This window comes from Canis lupus, chromosome 13 (genome assembly GCF_011100685.1).
Source record: "Canis lupus familiaris isolate Mischka breed German Shepherd chromosome 13, alternate assembly UU_Cfam_GSD_1.0, whole genome shotgun sequence".
Classification (NCBI taxonomy): domain Eukaryota; kingdom Metazoa; phylum Chordata; class Mammalia; order Carnivora; family Canidae; genus Canis; species Canis lupus.
Window position 1 is genome coordinate 1777116 of NC_049234.1, and position 23049 is coordinate 1800164.

At 36.8% G+C, this 23049-nt stretch overlaps 1 protein-coding gene across 8 annotated transcripts in view; it reads left to right on the forward strand.

Annotated features, from left to right (window-relative positions):
* The window catches only part of VPS13B (vacuolar protein sorting 13 homolog B), a 734128-nt gene that overhangs the window by 566310 nt on the left and 144769 nt on the right, over positions 1-23049 (forward strand). For 7 of the 8 annotated variants that reach the window (XM_038555170.1, XM_038555164.1, XM_038555165.1 and 4 more), the window contains one exon: positions 10100-10495. In XM_038555170.1, the coding sequence (XP_038411098.1) occupies positions 10100-10495 (396 nt within the window). The remainder of the gene's footprint in view (positions 1-10099; positions 10496-23049) is intronic. The other variant, XM_038555167.1, reaches the window with a different exon arrangement.

A 23049-nucleotide genomic window follows, 5' to 3' on the forward strand; every position in this document is an offset into this window, starting at 1 on the left:
CTTGCTTGTCTTTAAAAAAAAAAAAAAAAAGTGCCTTTTACAAATAGAATTCCAAAGGAAGAAACACTTAACAAAGAAGTTTTCTTTCATGAATGTTATGATTTGAGTATAACAAGCCATATTGAATCCATTGGGTTTTTGGTAATAGATTTCAAAATACATCATAAATGTAAGTAATATGATGACTAATGGGTCAAGTAAAGTTGGAACATTTTAAATGAGAAAATATCTGGAACAGTTTTCAGGAAACTTTTCCAGTTGATGTTTGGTCCCCCACAAGGTGTGTATTAACATGAACTTAGGGGAATCACCTCTGGGGCTTGAATTCGTTCTCTGATTTCATTACTACAATATAATTCTTTTCCTTTCACTATTAAGTCATCTCCTAGGGTGATGGAAGCGTAAAATTAGTGTAATTTATTTCTATTTGTCTAATCTCCTTTTAACTCACTAGTCATCTCATCATTCTGTTTCCTGGTAGCTTTTCAGAAAGTTTTGAAGGGTAATTAGAATCTGATAATTGACAGGCATGGGTTTACTTGGTAACTTAAAGATACAGAATGTGTTCTGGGGATGCTGAAAAATTATATCTGGCAAAAAAATAAGTGACTCAGCTGGGAGATTCTCTATTACTGTTTATTCTTAAAACCTTGAACATAATCCATTTATTAAAATTTGATGAGAATTATGAAAAAATTCTAAGCCTTTTAAAACAACCTGATAATAATTGGAAGAGAATCCACATTGACAATCTGTGCCTAGTTCTTTATCCAGGTATATTTCCAGGTCTTGTATGACATCATTCTGTATAGCTCCTACTGTGTCTCTGTTAAAGAAAACCTTTCTAGTACATTTTTATTAATGTTTTAATCTAAATAATGAAATTAATGTTTTTTATCAATTTTAAGCATAGATAGCAGAAAACATATTATTCAATTTTTAATGTTTAAAAATGCCAGATTTTTGTTGCATAATTTTCCCATTTGTAAAACGTGTCATTATGATACTAAAAATACTTACTAAAAAGGCCCTAATTTTTTTTACCAAAAATAGTGATTACTTGCTCAAGGTTGTGAAAGCTTCAGAGGCACTGGGAGGGTAATAAATGTAACAATACGGATTTGTTAAACTTTCAGATATGATGGTGACTTCATGATCAGAGTTGAAAGGTTCATGCATGCTGATGGACTTTATGCAACAGTAATGGGCATTATTGCATTTGCACTGCTTTTCATTTAGGTACATGCTTCCTGTCTCTTGGTGGAACTGGTACTTTTGAAAGGAATACTTGGTATTACAGAATAGCCTCATGTCAGCTCTGTTTTATGGGGCTCTTGGCTTTATAGCAGTATCCAGCTTGACCAAATGGGAATGTCCAGCCTCTCTGTTTGCACATAGAACGAGCTGTGGGGGGGTCAGGGATGAGGGACTCTGTTCCACTGGAGGGAACCATACATAGATGCTGCACTGTATGCAAACAAACATACAAAAAATTTTTGAAGGTGAATTATTTAAAATTTTTAAATATCAATTTGTTTTTTATAAAAAGTTAACAACAGTTGTCTTGTGCTATGTATATATGGCTCTACTTGAGTTTTCAACTTTATGAAAATTTTCATCAGCTGCTGTTCAGTGACTGAGAGATTGTACTCCTAGGTTTAAGAGAATCCAATAAATGAAGTTTTGATATATACATAACAGTGTGACAAAACCCCCTTAGGAAGCATATAAATCAAGTGACCAAAGTTTCCAAATAAGAAGCCCTCCTTGATCAATCCACTGGTCTGAGAAAAGGTTGTCTAGAAACCAGCACCACAAAAAAATTAACATTAAAAATTTGCATTGCAAATTCATGAAACCAAGAAAAATATGGTTTCTTCTATTATAAATAATTGAACTTTCAAAATATTTTTAAAATCTATAGCACTTATACTTTTGGAGTTACTAAAGTTTAAAATCACACTGACACTCTTGGGACAAACTGAGAGGGGGAAATTCAAGGTACTACTTCAGGATCTTTTTCCTAAAATTTGTTTAAGTCCTGATCAATTGTTATATATAAACTAGCAACCTAATAGAGATTCATGACTCTTAAAGATCGGACAGGACAGGCACCTATAATTAATTATGTACTTGCCATCACCATTTCAAGCTGTTAGACTTATACTGAATAAATATTATGAGCTGTCCTCAGTGTTGCTTGGGAAATGGATCTTTCTGATTTCAGAATATTAAAAAGAGTTATATTTGATAAAATAAGGTCAATAAAGTGACTCAAACAGAGTCATAGTTGAAATTCACCAATATAATTAGATTTTAGTACACATTTCTTTTTCTGGATTATTTGAACTCTACTGACAAAAAGAAACTTTATTTTAAGATGTATTTTATAATACAAGCCAAGTCCTATGATGGAATATATCCTCTTGTGAATTAAACTAATTTATATAGTACCAAACTGACCTATTTTTTTGACTTTTACCAGCTTAACTGACTCTAGTATAGTTGTCAAAGCCCCTAACTTTAATATGCTATATTTGATGTCAGTAAGATCATGATGTGTCCTGTGGCTTCCCTAACATTTAGGAGTAGCATTCCATCTTTTTCACCTTCTACAACAGTGTTGTAGAAGGCCACCAACAGTGTTCTGCTAACTTGGAGGGGCCATGGAGAGTGGAAAGCAAACCTCAAAAACTAACCTACTACACATTTGATTAACACATAGGAGGCCTAAAGTGGGTTTCGCCTACATATAAGAGCCATGGACGCATTCAAGCTGTTTGGCCTTTTGAGAGACACATGTAGACTAAAAACTAATGAAAAGGCATGAAAAAAAAACTATCATGCATATCACAGTCATTGAAATACATTGTTTTTTGTTTTTTAAATAAATATGCTATAAAATTATCCTTTTTTGGTGTACAGTCCTGTGAATTTTAATACATATATAGATTTGTGTAACTACTACCACAGTCAAGATATAGAACAGTTCCATCATCCAGAAAAACCAACTCTCACAGTATTTCTTTGTAATCACACCCACCCCAAACCCTAAACTGTGATTACTGCTCTCCATCACCTTATGGGGTTTTGTTTGTTTATTTTGCTTTTTTGAAAATGTTATACAAATGGAATCCTGTAGCGTTTAACCTTTTCATACTGGCTGCTTTTGTTTACATACTGCCCTTGAGATTCACCTAAGGTGTTGTATGTATCAGTAATATATTCCTTTTTGTTGCTGAGTAGTATTCCATTATGTGGATGTACTACAGTTTAACAGTACACCCATTGAAGGGCATCTAAATTGGAAACAATTTTGATGCTTATGAATGGAGCTACCTCAAGTATTTGTATGTAAGTTGTGTGAATCTAAGGTTTCATTTCTTTTTTCTTTTTTTTTTTTTTTTAAGATTTTATTTATTCATGAGAGACAGAGAGAGAGAGAGAGGCAGGGACGCAGGCAGAGGCAGAAGCAGGCTCCATGCAGGGAGCCCAATGTAGGACTCGATCCCAGGTCTCCAGGATCATGCCCTGGGCCGAAGGCAGGCGCTAAACCGCTAAACCGCTAAGCCACCCAGGGATCCCCTAAGTTTTCATTTCTTTATGATAAAGGCCTACATGTGGGATTGGTGGGTCATATAAATCATATATGAAATTGCTAAAATATTGTATTTTTTATTTTAGTCGTTCTAATAGATGTCTCATTGTCATTTTAATTTACACTTTTCTAATGATGAACAATGTTGGACATCTCTGTGTGTGCTTATCCTCCATGCATATATCTTCTTTGTTGAAGTGTTTATTCAGGTCTTTTGGCCATTGTAAAATTAGGCTGTTTGTTCCTTATTACTGAATGTTGAAAGATTCTAGATAGAAATCTTTTGTCAGAGATACGATTTGCAAATAATTTCTCCCAGTACAGAGCTTGTTCTTTTCATTCTCTTAACACTACTTTTTACAGAGCAAAGTTTTCAGTTATGAAGTCCAATTTAGAAATTTTTTTTATTGAATCTTGGCTTTTTAGTACTGTATGTAAGAACCTTAACTCTAAGACTTGAAGACTTTTTCCTGTGTTTTTATCTAAAAACATGTTGTAATTTACATTTTGTATTTATTAGATCCATGATCCATGATCCATTTTGAGGTAATTTTATGAAAGGTATAAAGTTGGGTTCAGGCACTTTTTTTTTTTTTTTTTTTTTTTTTTTGCATGTAAACATCCTTTCTTCATTGAATTGCCTTTGCACCTTTTCCAAAAATCATTTAAATCTTTTGAACTGTGTTTCTGTACTCTCTGTTTTGTTCTACTTAAGTGTATATCCCTTCTCCAAGACTATACTGTCTTGATCATGGTAGCTTCATGCTAAGTTTTAAAATCTTGTAAGTCCTCCAGTGTTACTCTTCTCTTTCAGAAATGTTTTAGGTATTCTAGTTACTTTACATTCCTGTATAAATCTTAAAATCAGCTTTTCCATATCTGAATAAATACTACTGGGATTTTGATTGGAATTCTTTCAATTCTACAAGTCTGGGTAAGATGTCTAATACTGAGTATGAGTAGTAAGAATGCATATCCTTGCCTTATTTCTGATCTTAGGGGGAAAGCATTTGATCCTTCATGATTAGGTATACTGTTAGCTATAGGTTTGCATCTATGAACTTCATTAGATTAAGGAAGTTCCCTTTTATTGATAGTTTCTTAAGAGTTTTTATCATAAATGGATACTGAATTTTTCAAAACTTTTTCTGCATCAACTGGTATGATCTTTTTGTTTTTTAAACTGTTAACATCATTACTTTGATTTTCTAATATTGAGTCAATCTTGTACTCCTAGCATAAACCCCTATTGGTCATGGTATATTATTAGTTTTATATGTTTCTGAGTTGATTTCTAACTTTTTTTAAAGAATTTTTATGTCTCTGCTCTTAAGGTCTGTAGTTTTACTTTGTCTAGTTTTGGTATCAATTGAGTAGTATTCTCTCCTATTTTCTGTGGCACAAGAAAATGAAGAAAAGAAGGCAAAGAGAGATTTTCATAGTCCCTTTTGTGAGCACTAGAAATTCACTTCCCACATCCTGAAGCCAGAAATACAGAGTTTCTCCTACTACCCCCTCTCTTCACGCCTCACACCAGCTTTTAGGTTTTGGACTGCCTTTAGCACATGCTAGGGGATACAAGAGGAAAAATGACAACTCACCTCCATTTTAGTGGTATTTTGCAGTCTAGTTATCTTCTCCAGTCTTCTGTCACCATTTACTTTTCAGCGTCCTCAAATAGCTACCCTGTGTAGGTTTTATAATTTCATTCTCTCCAGCTTTTGGATCTGCTTAGAGTGGGAGGGACAGGATTCTATCTTCCCTGGAATCCTTAAATAATTTTTTTAAGCTAGTGTGCATGAGCCAGGGATGGGAGGAGAGGGAGAGAGAATCCTAAGACGCACTATGCCCAGAGCAGAGACTGACACAGGGCTCCATCTAATAATCCTGAGAGCATGACCTGAGTAGAAATCAAGAGTCAGATACTTAAATGACTGAGCTACCCAGGCACCCCTGGAATCCTTAAATATTTTTTTTTTTAAAAAAGGAACTGGCAACTAACAAAGAGCAAGGTATGTTAGATATTTTTGTTTTAGGAGAAAAGGTAAAAGAAACTGAGACAAACATTCCTATACCTGGAAACTCATTTATATTCACATTGGAAACCTAGAATGTCATGTGAGTAAACATGCCTCTGGAATTTGTGTTAGTTTTCTATTGATACGTAACAAATTAACCACAAATACAGTGTAGTGCAGCAACATAAATTTATTATCTCACCATCCTGTAGGTCAGAAGTCCAGGTGGGTTCAGCTGGATTCTCCACTTAGAATCTCACAAGGCCAAAATCAAGATGTCAGTTGGGCTGGGCTCTAATCTGGAGGCTCCAGAGAAACAATTCATTCTAGTTGTTTGCACAATACAGTTTCTTGTGGTTGTAGGATTGAGGTCCCTAATTCCTTGTGAGCTGTTGGCCAGTTTCCCTCGGTTCTAAGGCCACTCATTCTTTCTCATATGATCCCAATCATCCTCAAAGCAGCAATGACATACAATGGAGCCCTCCTCATAGGTCAAATCTCTCTGACTTCCCTTCTTTCCTCCTTCATCTGCCTTTAAAAGGCTTATATATTTAGGCCTACCAAATAATTTCTGTGTCTTTTTTTTAAGATTTATTTATTTATTTGTTTGTTTGTTTGTTTATGATAGACATAGAGAGAGAGAGAGAGAGAGAGAGGCAGAGACACAGGAGGAGGGAGAAGCAGGCTCCATGCTGGGAGCCCGACATGGGACTCAATCCCGGGACTCCAGGATCGCACCCTGGGCTAAAGGCCAGTTGCTAAACCGCTGAGCCACCCAGGGATCCCCAATTTCTGTGTCTTAAATTCAACTGACCTAATTAAGCTTTTTTTTTTTTTTTAAGATTTTATTTATTTATTCATGAAAGACACAGAGAGAGAAGCAGAAATCTAGGCAGAGGGAGAAGCAGGCTCCTTGCAGGGAGTCTGATGCAGGACTTAATCACAAGACCCCAGGATGATGACTTCAGCCCAACCACTGAGCCACCCAGACATCCCTGACCTAGGCTTTTTATCACAACTATAAAACCCCTTCACAGCACAGCAGTATCTAAAGTAGTGGGTTTGATTTAATAACCAAGAAAGAGGAATCTTGGGTAGGGGAGTCATCTTTAGAATCCTGCAGATTAGAATGTTTTGGGCTAGTCCAACATGAAGTGTCCAAAATATGTACTTTGTACTGAGTTGGAGGCCCAGTACTGCATATTAATGATGAAAAATATGCATTCAAGGAACTTCTAGACTGGTAAATATAATCTCACAAAAAGATATTTGTGCAAGGCCAGCTTTGTGGATCAACTTTTTACAGACAACACTGAGCAGTATCCTGAAGATTAGGCATTAGGCAAAGAAAGGGCAACATGAGCAAAGACCTAGTGGTATGACATAGCAGGAGTTGGGGAAAGAGGGCTCTATAAACTTTGTGGTATTTTTTGCAACTTTATTGTGTGACAGGCAATGGTTGCAGATACAGAAAGGCTCCATTCTAAGGAGCTTGGTCTTTTATATCATAGGTAAAGAAGAGCCAGTAAAGAGTTTTAAATAAGAGTAAGCCAATCAAAATTACATTTGAAACAAATCAATTTGGAAATTACTCTGGAGACTAGACTAGTGGGAATTGGTCTAGACAGAGAAATCATTTGGGAGGCTGAACAATATCAAAGCCATGGAGGGAAAAAATGGGGAATGACTAGAATGCTGAAGAGGAGGAGATTGAATTCAAGCAATGTTTTGGAAATAAAATTGACAGAACTTAATCTTTTTGTGGATTTGAACCAGGAAAAGAGGACATGAAATGGGTCAAAAAGCCAGATTTCTGATTTAAGCCACTTGATGGATTATAGACCCACTGACCAAGACAGGGAATATAACATGTCCAAGAGAGCTAGTGGATTATTTTAGATAAAATGATTTGATATGTAATAGAAAAGGAAAGGAAAAAATCATTCACTTTTTTTCCTTCATTACATCATTAAATACCTATTTAGCAGTCACTGTGGACCAGACAGTAGTGTGGGCACTCAGAATATTAAGATTAGGTCAGCTCTCGGGATCCCTGGGTGGCGCAGTGGTTTGGCGCCTGCCTTTGGCCCAGGGCGCGATCCTGGAGACCCAGGATCGAATCCCACATCAGGCTCCCGGTGCATGGAGCCTGCTTCTCCCTCTGCCTATGTCTCTGCCTCTCTCTCTCTCTGTGACTATCATAAATAAATAAAAATTAAAAAAAAAAAAAAAAGATTAGGTCAGCTCTCACTGCCCAGGAGCTCACAGCTCACTGGAATGTGACAGATACATAAGATAACTATAAAATAATATAAATATGTGCCTGAGGAGGCACACTGTACAGGGTATTTTGAATGCAACAGATGAGCAGCATCTTCCTTGGCCACGGGGTCAAGAAAGATTTCCTGGGGGAAGCAACTCAAGGACTCAGTCTGAAAGGATGAGTTAGACGAATAACCAGAGGCATAAACAGTGTTTTTCTGTGTCACTGGGACCACAGAGATACCTGGAGATAGGCTCCATGTCAAGGTGTCATAGTCAGCACTCCTTGGTAGATATGATAGTTAGATACATAAACCATTCCACAGGGGCTTTGACAGTCTACAGTTAAGCAGAAATGGATCCCTTAGGTTTAGCAGTTGGCTTAAGTGGATATTTGGGCAACTTCACTTCAGACCTTTAGTTTAAGCCTGCATATGATGAAACCAAACAAAAGCAGATTTGAGTCTTCCATTTGCTATAACTTTGTTGTTCCCATCATCTGTGAAGATTGTCCTTTTTCTCATTGTGGTAAAGGTAATATTATTTTCTGTAAGGAGGAATTTCGAAGCCCACATGAAAATAAATGTATGGGTCATTTGAACCATCCAGTTTTCCTAAAATATTTTGCCCACCAGCTTCTTTCAGTACTCCAAAATCTTCAAAATCAAAAATAATGCCTTTCAACAATGGAATAACTGGATACTCCCACGAAAAAGAATGAAGTTGGGCCCCTACCTTACACAGTACTCAAAAGTTAATTCAAGAACAATCACAGACCTAAATGTAAGAGGTAAAACTATAAAATTTGCAAAAAAAAAAAATAATAATAATTCCTTTAAGTTAGGGTGTTTTTTCTGTTTAAAAAATATGGGGAGCAGGGAACATTTTAGTATTGCAAAGAGTGACTCAGATGTCTGATACTTTCTGGTGACCAATGAGCTAGAAGCAGGACTCTCAGTGTTGCTGGGCCTGATTAAAGAAACCCCTGGGAAGGCCCACTTCAAAAGAACAGCACCCTGAGGGAACAGGGGTGACCAGGAGAAAGCTGTAAGGTGCTGACATCTGAAGAAGATGAGAAGAGGTCCTCCTGATGAACAAAGGTCTAGAAATTAACCTTATCTGCTTAATAACCTTGCCATTAACTTCGTCTGGGATTATGTTTTGTATACTCAGGCTTCAGTGAAAAAGACTCCTTAGGTTCAGTTAAGCTCAAACATGGGCGAGACACAGTGTCCCAAGCACTGGATATGAAGATGTATGGCATGCTCTGCCTCCACAGCTCTTATGGTCTTATGTCTTATCCATAATGAAAACAGAAATAAGGCAAAAATAGAAAATTAAAGTGAGTTAGTTTTCATGTCAGATGACTAAGTAGCAAAAAAGGACAACATCTGGTATATGGCACATATAAAATGGACTATAGGTTTTAAGAGATTACAGTCTAGGGACGCCTAGGTGGCTCAGTGGTTGAGCATCTGCCTTCAGTTCAGGTTGTGAGCCTAGGGTCCTGGGATCGAGTTCCACATCAGGCTCACAGCAGGGAACCTGCTTCTCCTTCTGCCTGTCTCTCTCTCTCTCTCTCTCTCCCATGGATAAATAAATCTTTAAAAAAAAAAAAAAGTCTCAGTCTACACATGTTGCATTGGATGGGGTGTTTACATTTTTTAGAATGTAGAATGTAGGGAAAGATTGTAAGGGACTACTGGTTTTCAGCAGGGCATGAAGGGGAAACAAACTTTTTCTGCATATACTTGATCAGAGAATGGTAAGGAAGGTTACTTCAGTTTGTCCGTTGGACAGATAGTAACACCAGTATTTCTGTCAAACATTGTGCTAGATCCTAGAGGAAGTCCTTTTACCTTGGAAGAAAGAATACCAGCTCCAGTAACAAACTAAAATAGCTGCTTAATTTTGCCTCAGAGTGAGAGGGCAGAAATAGATGTCCATGCTTGGCCTTTGCTCTATCAGGAACAGTCACATGGATTGACACAGGAAGGTAGGCATGTAAGTAGTCCATGGACATAGTTCCTTCAAGTAACTGCGTGGAAAGAATAGGTAGGTGATAAGTAAATGGATTATAACATCTGGCATCCTAAGGAGTCCACTGTACAACTGTAGGGAAAATTAAATTAGAAAAAATTCCTGTCAAATTCCTTGACAGGGAAGGAAGGGCTTACATTCAATGACAGAGCTTCAATAATTTTCTTTTTCAATCCTATAGCAGACATCAACTTGGATATATCAAAGCCTTTGAAAGCAAACCTGAGCTTTACCAAGTTGGATCAGATAAAGAATTTATTAAAGAGGATAAGAAATACACACAGCAAAGAGACTTCAGCCCCATTGGACACCATGCTGAATAAGGATGAGTTTCCAACCTCAAAATATTTCTGTGGAAAGTTGTCTAAACCTAAAGTTCATGGTGATGGAGCACAAAAGATTCCATTTCAAGAAAACATGTGGAGAACTGTTTCTTGCTTTCAAAAAATTTCTGTCCATACCACTCAGATAGTGGTCTCCATGGAAACTGTTCCCCATCCTGATAAACCATGCCTGTTAGCATCTTTATCAAACCTCAGTGGAAGCCTTAATGTCAAAACAGCACAAAAAGTACCTGGTAAGTCACAGAAAGGGGGAGAGGGAGATGATACATGATTTGTTAACATCTGAAAATGTGTAATTTTAAAGATTAATAATATGTAGAGGTTAAAAGTTTTAAGGACCATTACAGACGGGGACATTTCTGGTTTGTGACCTTATTTGAAGAGAATTTTATAACAAATCCTTTGAACCTAAATATTTTAACACGGTAAACTAAAGTGTTTGTATCCATTTCTTCAGGCATGTTCCTACAAATGTCTGTAAAATTGTCCACTTCTAAATTCCTTTTTACCTGAAATAACTGTAGTGGAACCGTGAAGCATCAAGTTTTGTGAATCCTTAGAGCAGTGGATCTCAAAGCATGGTCTCAGAACCTTGCTTAGAACAGCATTAGCATCGCCTAGGAACTTATTAGAAATGCCACATTTCAGACCCTGCCCCTGACCTACTGAATTAAAAAGCTCTGGACATGGGGCCCAGAAATCTGTGTTCCCAAAGCTCTATAGGTGATTCTGATGCACTATATTAAGTCACTGGTAACAATTTATTAAAAAGAAAGAAATTGTTCTGGTGGCAGGTGTGCTTACACAAAGTGTAGTAGAAACCAACGCTCAACTTTGCAAGGACAATGCCATTGATCGTGCCAACAGTACCTGGCAGAGAAAGGCTATGCTTCAGTACCCAGCCTAGCAAAGAGTGGTGTGGACCCTGCAAACTGGATGGCGCTGATGAGGGGAGAGGTGAAAAATTAACAGGCAATGACGTCTACATTGTTCTCTTTGGTTACCATGACTAAAATGTTAGTGCTTTTTCACACTGAATCAAACAGGGTAAGCAGAAGGAATGGGAGGAGAGGAAGAGAAAAAAAAGACAAGGTACAGGTGGGAAGTAGCAGTTTTCAATTACAGAACCTGCTACTGTTGTAGTTCGGGGCACAATGCCAGAAATTTTACTTTGAAAAGTAAAAACACCAAAAAGGAAACATTTTTTTCCACTTTAATTTGCAGGAAAGAATTGGGGTTAGAGGGACAGTGCAGGGGATAAAGTAAATCCTGAAACTATATGCAACTTCGTTGCTTACTAAGAAGTAGTTAAGTAGCAGCTGGAGACTCACTGGAACTTAGTTCCTTATAGCCAGTTTGGGCACAGTAGTTTAAGAGATAAAGGAAAAGCTTTATGGTTGAAGAGTATGAATTTTAGTCCAAAAAGTAAATGATTTATTTCTTTCTCACCAGAAATATTTGTGACCAAGCCAGCTAAAAGCACTTTTTTTTTTATTGTCTTAAAAGTTAGAAATGAAAAATGTAAGTTCCATGGGACATGAAAGACCATGAAACACTGGAGGCTACAATGTCTGATTTATCCACAAATTGCAACCCACACAGCACTGGCCCTTTCCCATGCCTTTCCAGTGGTACCTTAATCATAGCAGGGAAAGGTTAGGATGCAAACAGAGGAAAATAATTTAAATGGATTCTATTCAATTCTAGGTCCTTTTCTGTCTTGTTTTATTCATTTGCTACTCATATTTTACCCACTCTTAATGGTGTCTGTCCTCAAAAAAACATCTCTATAATGTCATTAAAATCCTCTTGCTGAGCTCTACAAGATAGTGAACGCATTCTGCTTTTGTAATTCGTTTTTTTCCCCCTTCACACTAGAAAAACTACATGCCCTATCCCTTTTACAATTATGCCCTTCAATCTAGTTAAACACAGAAATAGAAACTATAGCTCCTACAAAGACATACTTTATACAAGTCTAATATGTAGTGTCCAACAGACGTTCTCAAGTAGTTACTTGTGTCAATTAATCAAATCAAATTGAAATGAGCTATTTAACAGGAACAATTTTATTATGAGAACATAATGCCAACTCTGTTTTCTCTACATTTCTCCTTAATATGGTGGCATGCTCAAACAGTTTAAGAAGATAACAAAGTTAGCAAAATAATAATTATAATTAAGTAAAATGAGATTGTGTTAAATTCAAGTTATTACTGATGGCTGATTTCTGGGAAATTATAGTTGAGAGATTATTACCTACTTTTCAAAAACTGACTTTTATCTAAGCAAAACTTTTTAAAAGTATACATAATTTTTAAACTTCGGACATTAATTTCATTATATAGTTGATTATCTTAAAAAGTCATGCTTTGCAACCTGAATGAATTATACTCAAATATATATGCAAGGTACATTTTTGATGAGTGGTAAAAAGTATACCTCACCGCCCCCCCCCCCCAAAAAAAAACCTCCCACCAGTAGTTATATTTCTTTTTGTGTTCTGCAAGTGACATCACTCTGCATTAAACTAAACTTTTTTGTGGTATATCTTTGAGCTCAACAGAGTTAATGTCAGATTTTTACAGTTTGAACCTAATACAGAAATACTTAACTGTGTCTTTGATTTTACAGTTTATATAACTATTGTGACCATCTGCAGCAGCTGCACTTTTCAAATTATTTGCTGAACCAAATTGAGCACAGTGACAAAAGTAGTCATCTCAGATGTACTCTTAAACAGAGAAAGGAAAAGGAGCATTGCCTTCGTACAGTATAGCCATCTGTTGTACAGATGTTATTGTATAGAATGACTTAAGATAAAATAATTGTAGAAAAATTTCATTAAAACCTCAACAATTTGCACTTGTTTATGCGAATCTGCATAACTCCCCAATGAGACAACACACTTGGGGTTTCTTCGGTTCTCACTCACTTTCTCTTTGATCCTTTTTGATGTGCTGATTTTAATAAACACAGTCAAAAATATCATGGAAAAAACTACAAAGGAACAATTATAGCAGCAGAAACTACTCTAATCCCTAGCTTACGCAAGCTATTTTTAGTCAAAATTTTTTTTAACACTCTTTATGTGACAATGTTACATAAACAGGGTAAAAACAGTCCTTTCCAGATGAGTTTTAATTTAGGAGCTGAAATAGATTTGTAATGCCAGAAGAATCTTACATTCTGAGTAATATTTAGAGAAACACAAGGGGGGAACGTGTTGTAGGCATGTTTCCTCACTTCTGCAAGGTACAAAAAATATTTGAGTTCGTCTAATAATTGTGTTTTTTTTATCATCTCAACTGTCATAAGCTTATGGGAAGAGTATGGGAAAGAGAATAATAAAAGCAGGAAGGGGAACAGTTAATCTTCTCACTGAGACATTGACGATACATTTAAATCTAGGACATTTTCATATTCATTTACTGGGTTTTTACAACAAAACATATACAAAGTATTCACCAAAATGTTTTCTCAATTTGAAATAAAATGAAATGGTTAAATATTTTTAACTTAAAAAAGGAAAGCCACGGGATCCCTGGGTGGCGCAGCGGTTTGGCGCCTGCCTTTGGCCCAGGGCGTGATCCTGGAGACCCGGGATCGAATCCCACATCAGGCTCCCGGTGCATGGAGCCTGCTTCTCCCTCTGCCTGTGTCTCTGCCTCTCTCTCTCTGTATCTGTCATAAATAAATAAAATATTAAAAAAAAAAAAAAAGGAAAGCCGCAAGTTCTTCTTAGCTTTCTGTACTGTCTTGTGACCCTAAACTATGAGTTTCAAAGGACTTGATTTTTTCCTAGTTCTACTCTGCAGATGCTAGTGTAACAGTGACTTATAATAACCTAATTTGTATTTCTGCTGGAATACTTTATGTTCTCCCATATGTCTTTGGTAAAATGGCTCTAAAGTTCTGACTTTGGTAGATGTAATGCTTAGATTTTTTTTCAGTTGGTATATAATATTGAAAAAAAAACCCAAATGAATCTCATTTAGAGATTGTATCTTACTTTCTGAAACATTTTAAGGCTGGTAGTGTTTCTTTGCTATCTGTTAAATCCATCCCATTCCCTAGTATGTTCTTTCTAAAAACAACCCCCTTCCCTCTACCTACACACATAACACAATCTTTTTTTTGCCATTTGAAGTATGTCCTTTTGGAGAAGCCATAAGTATATAGCTGTAAATTGTGAACACAGTGTAGCACTTTGCACAGGCAGGGTGGGGAGTGAGCTGCAGACTTTAGCTCCCCTTGTCAAGAGTAAATTATGGCTCTATTAGGGCGTCACTCCTTGGATTTTGGCAAATGAGGGTACACGATTCAGGCTGCAAAATGGCTGTACTTTAGGCTGCCTTGCTTTTGTTCAGGGACACTTAGATTAGCAACCTCCACGATAAGGAGAAGGGAAATAGGATATGAACAAGTTCAGTCGCACAGAAGGTTGGGGGCAGAGTCTAAGTGAGGCCATCTTGGCTCGCGTTTTTGTCAGAATTGGGGAAAAGTTGCAAGGATCCCTTATCCACAGGCACTTATGAGACTTGCCATCTGAGGCAGAAAACAATGAGTTGAACTCCTTCTGGTCAAAGGGCTGCTACTTAAATAACTTTCACTACCCCAGCCTCTGTCATCCAGATGCACTTATGTTTGCTTATAAACAAAAGTAGAGAGAAAAAAAAGTGTAACCACATTATTTTTCACGTATACAAATGCCTCTTCTCATGTTCACGGAATTTGAGACCAATAAACCATTAAGAACCTCAAGTTCCTTTTCATGTACTGAAAAGTGAAACCCAGTCATTAATTGATACAAAGTGGAGCTCCAGCTTCTCATACCAGAGTTAACTGGATCTCCTGAGGAAAATCTCTTAAGGCGTTGTCATAGTTGTTGGATGCTGCAGAAATGCAAGTAAGCCTAAGGGGAAATCAAACATTAAATTAGATATGACTACCTAAAATAATATGTTGCAATAGTGAGCTATTTACAACACCCCAAAGACTTTTGTTTCTTTTAGAAAGAAACCGCTCCTCTTTCCAGTGCCTGAACAATAGGAAATGAATTATTTGACAGTGAAAACCAGAGGACAGACCTAACTTTCAGGCCGCCATTGAGGATTGAAGTGGGAGTAAAGCGTGTAGACAGCTATACAAATCACTGACACACCTTAATGAATATTGGGTGTGGGCATCAGGGTCCTGTCAGTTTTGACACTGTGTCCCAAGTAGCTTAAACCCAACACTCAAGGAAAGGTGGAGACCTCATTGGGTCTGTAACATCTGGGATTTTATTTGTCATTTTGGCATACCCCGCAAGCGCAAAAGAAAGAGTAAAAGGGGATTATCTTGACAATGAAATGAGTTACTGAATCTTGTGATAATGAAAAGCAGAAGAATTCTAATGCCTTTCTATGGTCCCTGAGGTAGAGGTGCGTTTATAGTTTTACAGAAGTAAAACGTAGACAGGCAGAACAGATGGCCTAGAGTCCGTGAAACATGACACCCCTCACCTCAGAACTGAGTACCACTATTAATCCTGGTCAGATTCCCTCTTATTACTTTATAACAAGGTTCAAAGTTGCTACTGATGAACTGGCATGTACCTCTTGTTTTGAGACATTCAAAAGAAGTAGAATAGAAAGTTCTAAAGATTAAATGGGAAATAAGTAGAAAAAGTAAAATTACCGTGATTTTTTTTCAAAATAATGTTTCATATTATTTCTCTAATACAGTGGGAAATAAAAACCATAAATGTATAAGATGCTTTCTGGGGAGTAATTCTCTTGTCCTCTTAGAAATCACATGCAGTGGAAAAGAAATCCCACCATACAAATTTTATTCTCCTTTTTGTATTTGTTACATACAATAATATTAGATTAGCTGGAATTTTGGGTAATAGTAAGCAATACCAATACTATTATCTTAGATCTTTTTTCACACCCTTAGAAAGAGAGGTAACAAATTAAGAATGTTTGATGTCTTTAAAAAAAAAAGAAACACTGGGAGATAAATGCTGTTCAGACATGTTTATACAGTTACTTACTCTTTTGTTTAACCAAATTATATTAATGCAGTCTTCCACATCTTTCATTTGGGATACTTAAATTTTTGTTTTAAAAGGTGTGTGCATCTTTTTAAATGTCTGTTAGGCAATTATTGTTCTTCATATATGTTTTTTGTTTTAGTGCTATTATGTTACTATAGCTGCTTTGGATTCCAGTGGGAAATTTTTTAAATACATAGGATATTAACTTTAGAAATTAAGAAGATAACCCCTGGGTTGAATTTCTAATGTGTTAAAAGTCACCTAATAAGCAGCTAACTTCGGATGTCGAGCACTATCATGTGCTCTGGTGTAGCGAACATGATGTACCTGCCCAGCCTTTCGTAGAGGGAGATGATCTCATCTCAGAGAGATAACCATCTCTGACTTTTTCTTCTGATTCATCATCGACCTGAACTCCATTTGAACCTTGTTAGACAAAAAACAAGCAGAATTCCTGGCCCAAACTATAAAATATAATTAAGCCCTTTTGAAATGATGTGTAAAAGAACATTGCTGTACCCCCACTTATAACCACTACCACCACCACAACCAATAAAGTTAAATCAAGCACTGCCTGTAATGGATTAAAATAATAAATGTTCCTGGATTTCAGTGTTTGAAGTACTTGAAGAAAACAGGCTCCCAGCAGCCTGGGTAGCTGAATGCAGGAGAGACATTTATTAATGACGAGTTCAAGGATTTGGCCTGTTTAAGATCATTACTTTCTGTTTACCGTGTGTTATACATCTTTTATATTTTTACACAGCCCACATGTGTCCACATGCAATAACGAAAGCTTTTTTTTCCAACAAAAGAATTGTTAATTGTGTAAATACGGTTCTCTTGGGGAATGTGAAGTCTTCATAGGACTCTGCTCCCCGCTAATGAGAAATCCAGTACAATTATAGTCTTCCAAGTATATCCACCTTCAATCTTGTATATAGCTAACTTGGTCTATTTCTTCCTATTGTTTTTAGTTACCAAATTGTGAACTTAATCTAGACTACTAGAAACTGTTGGCCTTAGGTTAGATATTTTAGAATCATGTCCCGTTGCAGTGGATTTTGTATATCTTAAGTTCTATAGAAAAAGAAATGCTTTTTATTTCTTCTCCTACTTTTAACAAAGGTATGATAAAGAATAATTTCTCTAGTTTTAGATACATTTGGGAAGGGGAAAGGGCAACTGTTAAAAATTTCCTATATATATACCTATTTAAAACAATGTTCCATGGATGGGAGGAAAATGGGCCTTTGAGACCACAAAAATGCAATCAGTTGACATAAAGATACCTTACTGCAAAGTGCCATAAGAGAAGAAAGTTTCCAGCCCTGATAATTAAGTAGTGGAGATCTTAATAGCTTCTCTGCATCTTAATTGTAGCACCTTACAGGTTAGTATTAGATGCAATGGACAAGAATTATTGTAGCCTTCGGTGCTGGGACTGTGGATAAAGAGAAGATCTGGAATAAATCTTTCTCCCCCACTCTACCAAATTTGTGGCAGCATTTAGTTTTGTCTGTGGTCACAGCAAATTGCCCTCTCATCCACATAAGTCATGAGTAGGCTATTTGCTAGGAAAGTTTCTGGCAAAGCAACCTCGTCAGTGATGAGTGACTGAGGACACATCTGAGATGTTCTTTTACTCTCTGGCTGGGCCTCTGGACCTGTAGGCTATGTTGGCATAACATACCGAGGCCATGCAAGACAGCTGGAGACAGGAAAAAGCATTTATCCACAACCCGGTTGCCAGTTGGAAAAATGAAATTACTAAGAACAAACTAATAGCAATAGTTTTTATAGAGCAACCTGGTGCTGGAAGTAGGCAGACAGAATCTGAGCCCTAGCCCTGCTACTTACTGGCCTTTGATGATGGTAAAAGTTACAACACAGCTCATTTCCAAAATGAAGGCAAAAATACCTAATTCACAGGCCTGTTGAAAGGATTAGGTGAGATAATGTACTCAGGGTACCCTACACATTCTGGCACAAATTTATTAAATTCCTCAATAAATAATGGTCTTTTTTGTATCTTCCTCCTCATCCCTCTCCCAACACCACAGGACTGCCCAAATCATTGATCATTAAGTTGTTGAAATCAAAGTTATTGTAAAGATCATCCTTTTCTTTACCAAGAATCCTTTTTTAAATCTTTTTCTCGGGATCCCTGGGTGGCGCAGCAGTTTAGCGCCTGCCTTTGGCCCAGGGCGCGATCCTGGAGACCCGGGATCGAATCCCACATCGAGCTCCCGTTGCATGGAGCCTGTTTCTCCCTCTGTGTCTCTGCCTCTCTCTCTCTCTCTCTCTCTCTCTCTCTCTCTGTGACTATCATAAATAAATTAAAAAATTTTTTAAAAATAAATCTTTTTCTCTCATAGATCTTATTATCCAAACACATGGCATTTAGGATGGGATAGCTGATATAACTACACCAACTCTATATAACTATAACCAAAAAGAAAAGTTTAGTGCGCCTCCAAGCCTGTTTCAGATAGATTCATGATTTCTTTCGGGCTCTTTGAAATATTGAAAATACCTCATGAACCACCATTACTATGTGGAATTCCTTCAAGGTCAAAGAACCCTGGGTTGAGGCCCACTGAGCTAATTCTAACCCCCCCCCCCCCGGCCCCCCGCCCCACCTTCCCCAGCACACCCTACCCTTGAGTTAAGGGTGAAAGATAAAGCGATTTGCCCAGGGATATTCTGAGATGGAGTGAGGGCTATAACACATCTCCTGGTCTGTTATACCATCTCGAAACACCTGGAATATACAGATCAAGACCAATTTCTAAGCCATTGTAGTAAATTATTAAGCAAGTCATTTTGCTTTCAACACTTTTTAAGTTTATACCAATTCTTCCATCCATGTAACTTTCTTTAAAAATTGATTCACAGTGGTTTCCTCATGTAATTAACTAGCTACTGTATTCCTCTAAGAAATTTTTGAAGTATGTATTTACTGTTGTTCTTTCCTCCCTAAGAAGATTGCCATACACTTTCCAATACGCACAGACAGATCTGCCAGTTTGCTTAAAAAAAAAAAAGCCACATGGACCAATCAAGTTTTATTTTTCTAATAAACTGACAACTGTGAAAACAGCATGGTGACAGGTCGGAGAGGAAGAAAGAGGCAAAGCTTATCCTCCATTACCCTTTGGTATTTTTAGTTTAGTTTTTCTAGAATCTGAGAGTTCTAAAACATTTCTCAAAAAGTACCTCTCCCAGACAGAGGCCAAGTAAAAATAGCCAACTCAGTAGACATTTTCATCTTTGATGATTAATTCTCCCTTTATGTGAAAGAAAAAAAGTCCTATTCCTGTTACTTGTTATTTTATTATGGCCAGAAGAAAAGGTGTGGGTTGGGAGGTGGGGGGAGGGGATTGCTTTTACTCACTAGTGAGAACTAGGTGAGAGTACATGGGGATTGGAAATCCCATCCATGAGAAATCATCAGATACATGTTGGGATACAATTAGCAAGGGGACCATCCAGTTGGGCTCTCATTTTGACAGCTAGACTTTTTTTAAAAAGCAAATTTGTTCAAAAGCACCAGCATCCCTTTCAACATAAACATCAATATCCATGTAGTTCTCTGACAGCTTTTTTGTGTTCTGTTCCATATATTAACCTTATACTATATTTTAGTGTACTATACTAATAGGTACAAATATATAGGCATGTTATAAAATGGAATGTAATTCAATACTATCTGATTAACTTACGTATTCTGATCAAGATCAGGGGAGGAAAAAGGTTGGTTTGTTTTTCCCATTGTTAAAATACTCAAATGCCATTTTTTAATGAACTTTAACATAATTAGTTAGAGGAACTACAAATGAGAATAGTTCTAATCATTTCTTTATGAACTATACTTATAAATTTTTTTTTTTTGGTCATCTGGTTATTTATGGTCATCTTTTTATGGATCATCTCTTCATAGATCTTTATTAAAAATTTTTTTCTGGGCACCTGGGTGGCTAAGGTGGTTAAGCGTCTGCCTTTGACGCAGGTCATGATCCCAGGGTCCTGGGATCAAGCCCTGCATCAGCTCTCTGCTCAGAGGGGAGTCTGCTTCTCCCTCTCCCTCTGCCCATCCCCCTACCACCTTGTTCATGCTTGCTCTGTCACTCTCTCAAATAAATAAAATCTTTAAAAAGTAAATTTGATGATTAATTCTCCCTTTATGTGAAAGAAAAAAAGTCCTATTCCTGTTACTTGTTATTTTTAAAATAAATCTTTAAAAAAAATCTTTAAAAAATCTTAAAAAAAATTTTTTTTCTTCCTCACTTTTTGAGGCACCCTGATGCTTCACTGTTATGCAAATTGACCTAGAGATGTATCTGACCCAATCTTGATGATTTTCTAGTAGCCTTAGATTATTTCCAGCTGTATAAAAAAATACCTGGATGTGTTTTGCTAGCACATGTCATCACTGAGTGCTCTTTCTCATGACATACAGAAGCACTGATTCAGATTGCATTTTGCACAGTCAGCATGTAGAGAATAGGAGCCTTACCAAGTGTCTAGTGGAGACTGAGCTGGCAGCATTTTGTAAACATTCTCTAAAACAAGTGGTTTGCATTTATTAGTCTCCTGAAGGAGTATTTTAAAGGTCATGGAACTACTTGTTCCTTGAACTAAATTTTTATACTCAATGAAAAGTATGTCAGTATGCAAACCAAGCAAGGTGATTTCTGTTTATCATTCCAATTGTTTCTGAAATTACTTCTCAATATTGTGACACCTCATTTAGTTTAATTAAATATCTGCCATTAGTTTGCTAGGGCTGAAATTAAAAATATAAACACATATTTTTGAAAGACACCAATGGAAAAATCAGGCAAAAAGCATTCTGTTAAATGGAAGGGAGTAGAAGAGGTTCTGTACTCGGTTAAAATGACCTGATCACACAATTGCTAAATGCAGTGTGGGGTCCTGGATTGGATCCTAGAACAGGAAAGAGACATAAGGGGAGCGATGTGAAATTCAAATAAAGTATATAAATTAGTTAGTAGTACTACAGTTGATTTACTGGCTTTTGAGAATCATGCTATAGCTCACATAAGTTGTTAACTTTAAGGGAAGCTGACTGAAGGATATCAACTTTGCTCTAAAAGACTAAAATTGTTTCAAAGTTAAAAGATTTAAAAAACAACCTGGTAAGTGTTTGAGTAACTCTGGTAATATTCATGCTTTAAGTGACCATTTAAAATCTTACACTTCCATGGCATATGCCTTTATTTTTTTTCTTCTTCCCATATTATTTTTTGGGATTTTAAGGGGGAAATTAACAGTTCAGAAAATGTAAAGGATAGCACATCAAACACCTATACATTCACCAGCTAGAACAAATGTAAACATATTGTCATATTTGCAGTATGTGCACAGAGGTAAAATACCATGAAATTGTTCAACCTTTTCCAGTGCTAAGAAGATAGCTCCTTCTAGTTCTTAAATTTGGTCATTTTATCCAACAGTGCTTATAGTCCACTAGGAAGGAGACTCACACATTCCTTAATTCACTTTCTGTTGCCATTTATACCAGATTTGAAATGTAGAAGTGCCCAGTTTACATGAACTGTGATTATTCTCTGTGGCCCTGGGTTTATTATGTGTGTGGTGATACATAAAATAAGATTCATTTTATCCCAAGGAAGGTATTTAGCATGTTTCCTGATTTAAAAAAAAAAAAAGAACAAACAAAAAAAAAAGGGGGATGATGTCCTCATAGGCTGGCTTCTCACAGAGTGAAAGAAAGGGAAAAAGAAAATTAATAGCCCTGTCATGAGTCCCAGGGATTATTTTCATATTTTGTGGTAAAAGTGTGAAGTTTGGTTTACCATTTCTAAATGACGCTTTGTGAAATTCATCACCACTCTTTATTATTAAGCAATCATCATAATCCCTTATTACTGGTTATTTATACCCACCAAGATTAAAACCACTTAAACTAACATGTTTTTCTATTATTGTGTTGTAGTTTTTTAAAAATGTAGCAGGAAATGTCCAAAAGGAAACAGACTCTATTTTAAACTTAAAGCTGGTATTTGTGGGTGAACCTGGTGGCACAGACGACCTGAACCTCTTATCTAGGAGCAAAGCCACCGTCAACTGGTGTATGTAGTCAGAGTAGTGCAGCAAATGGGCATGTGGGGATGAGTTAAATCAGTTGCATAAGCCTTAAAAGTGAACCACACCTCACTTCCTTGTAAGTGTATGGCACAAAAGAACAGAGAAGGGGACAGAAGGGACCAAACAGGGCACATTTATGTCTACAGGTGTTTTTTTTTCTTTTTCATTTATTTATTCATTCATTCATTCATTCATGAGAGACACAGAGAGGCAGAGACGTAGGCAGAGGGAGAAGCAGACTCCCTGCGGGGAGCTCGATTCAGGACTCGATCCCAGGACTCTGGGATCACAACCTGAGCCAAAGGCAGTTGCTCAACCACTGAGCTACCCAGGCATCCCAGTCATGTGTTTTCTTAATGCTTTTAGACAGTGCCTGTTCTGTGTCCTTACTGCCAACATGAGCATCTTAAATTCTCTATGTGTTTAAACAAGTCCATGATCAGTGCTGGTCGACCTGAAATAGAAGCAAGTCCAAACTGTAAAAGGATTACAAAGGTTTAAGAAGAGAGTGAGGAGTAGACTGTTAGGGAAAAAAGAAAAAAAATGAAGACAATGTACATATACGTACACAAATACTTATTAGAAAAAATTAACAGCACAAAAGAGAAT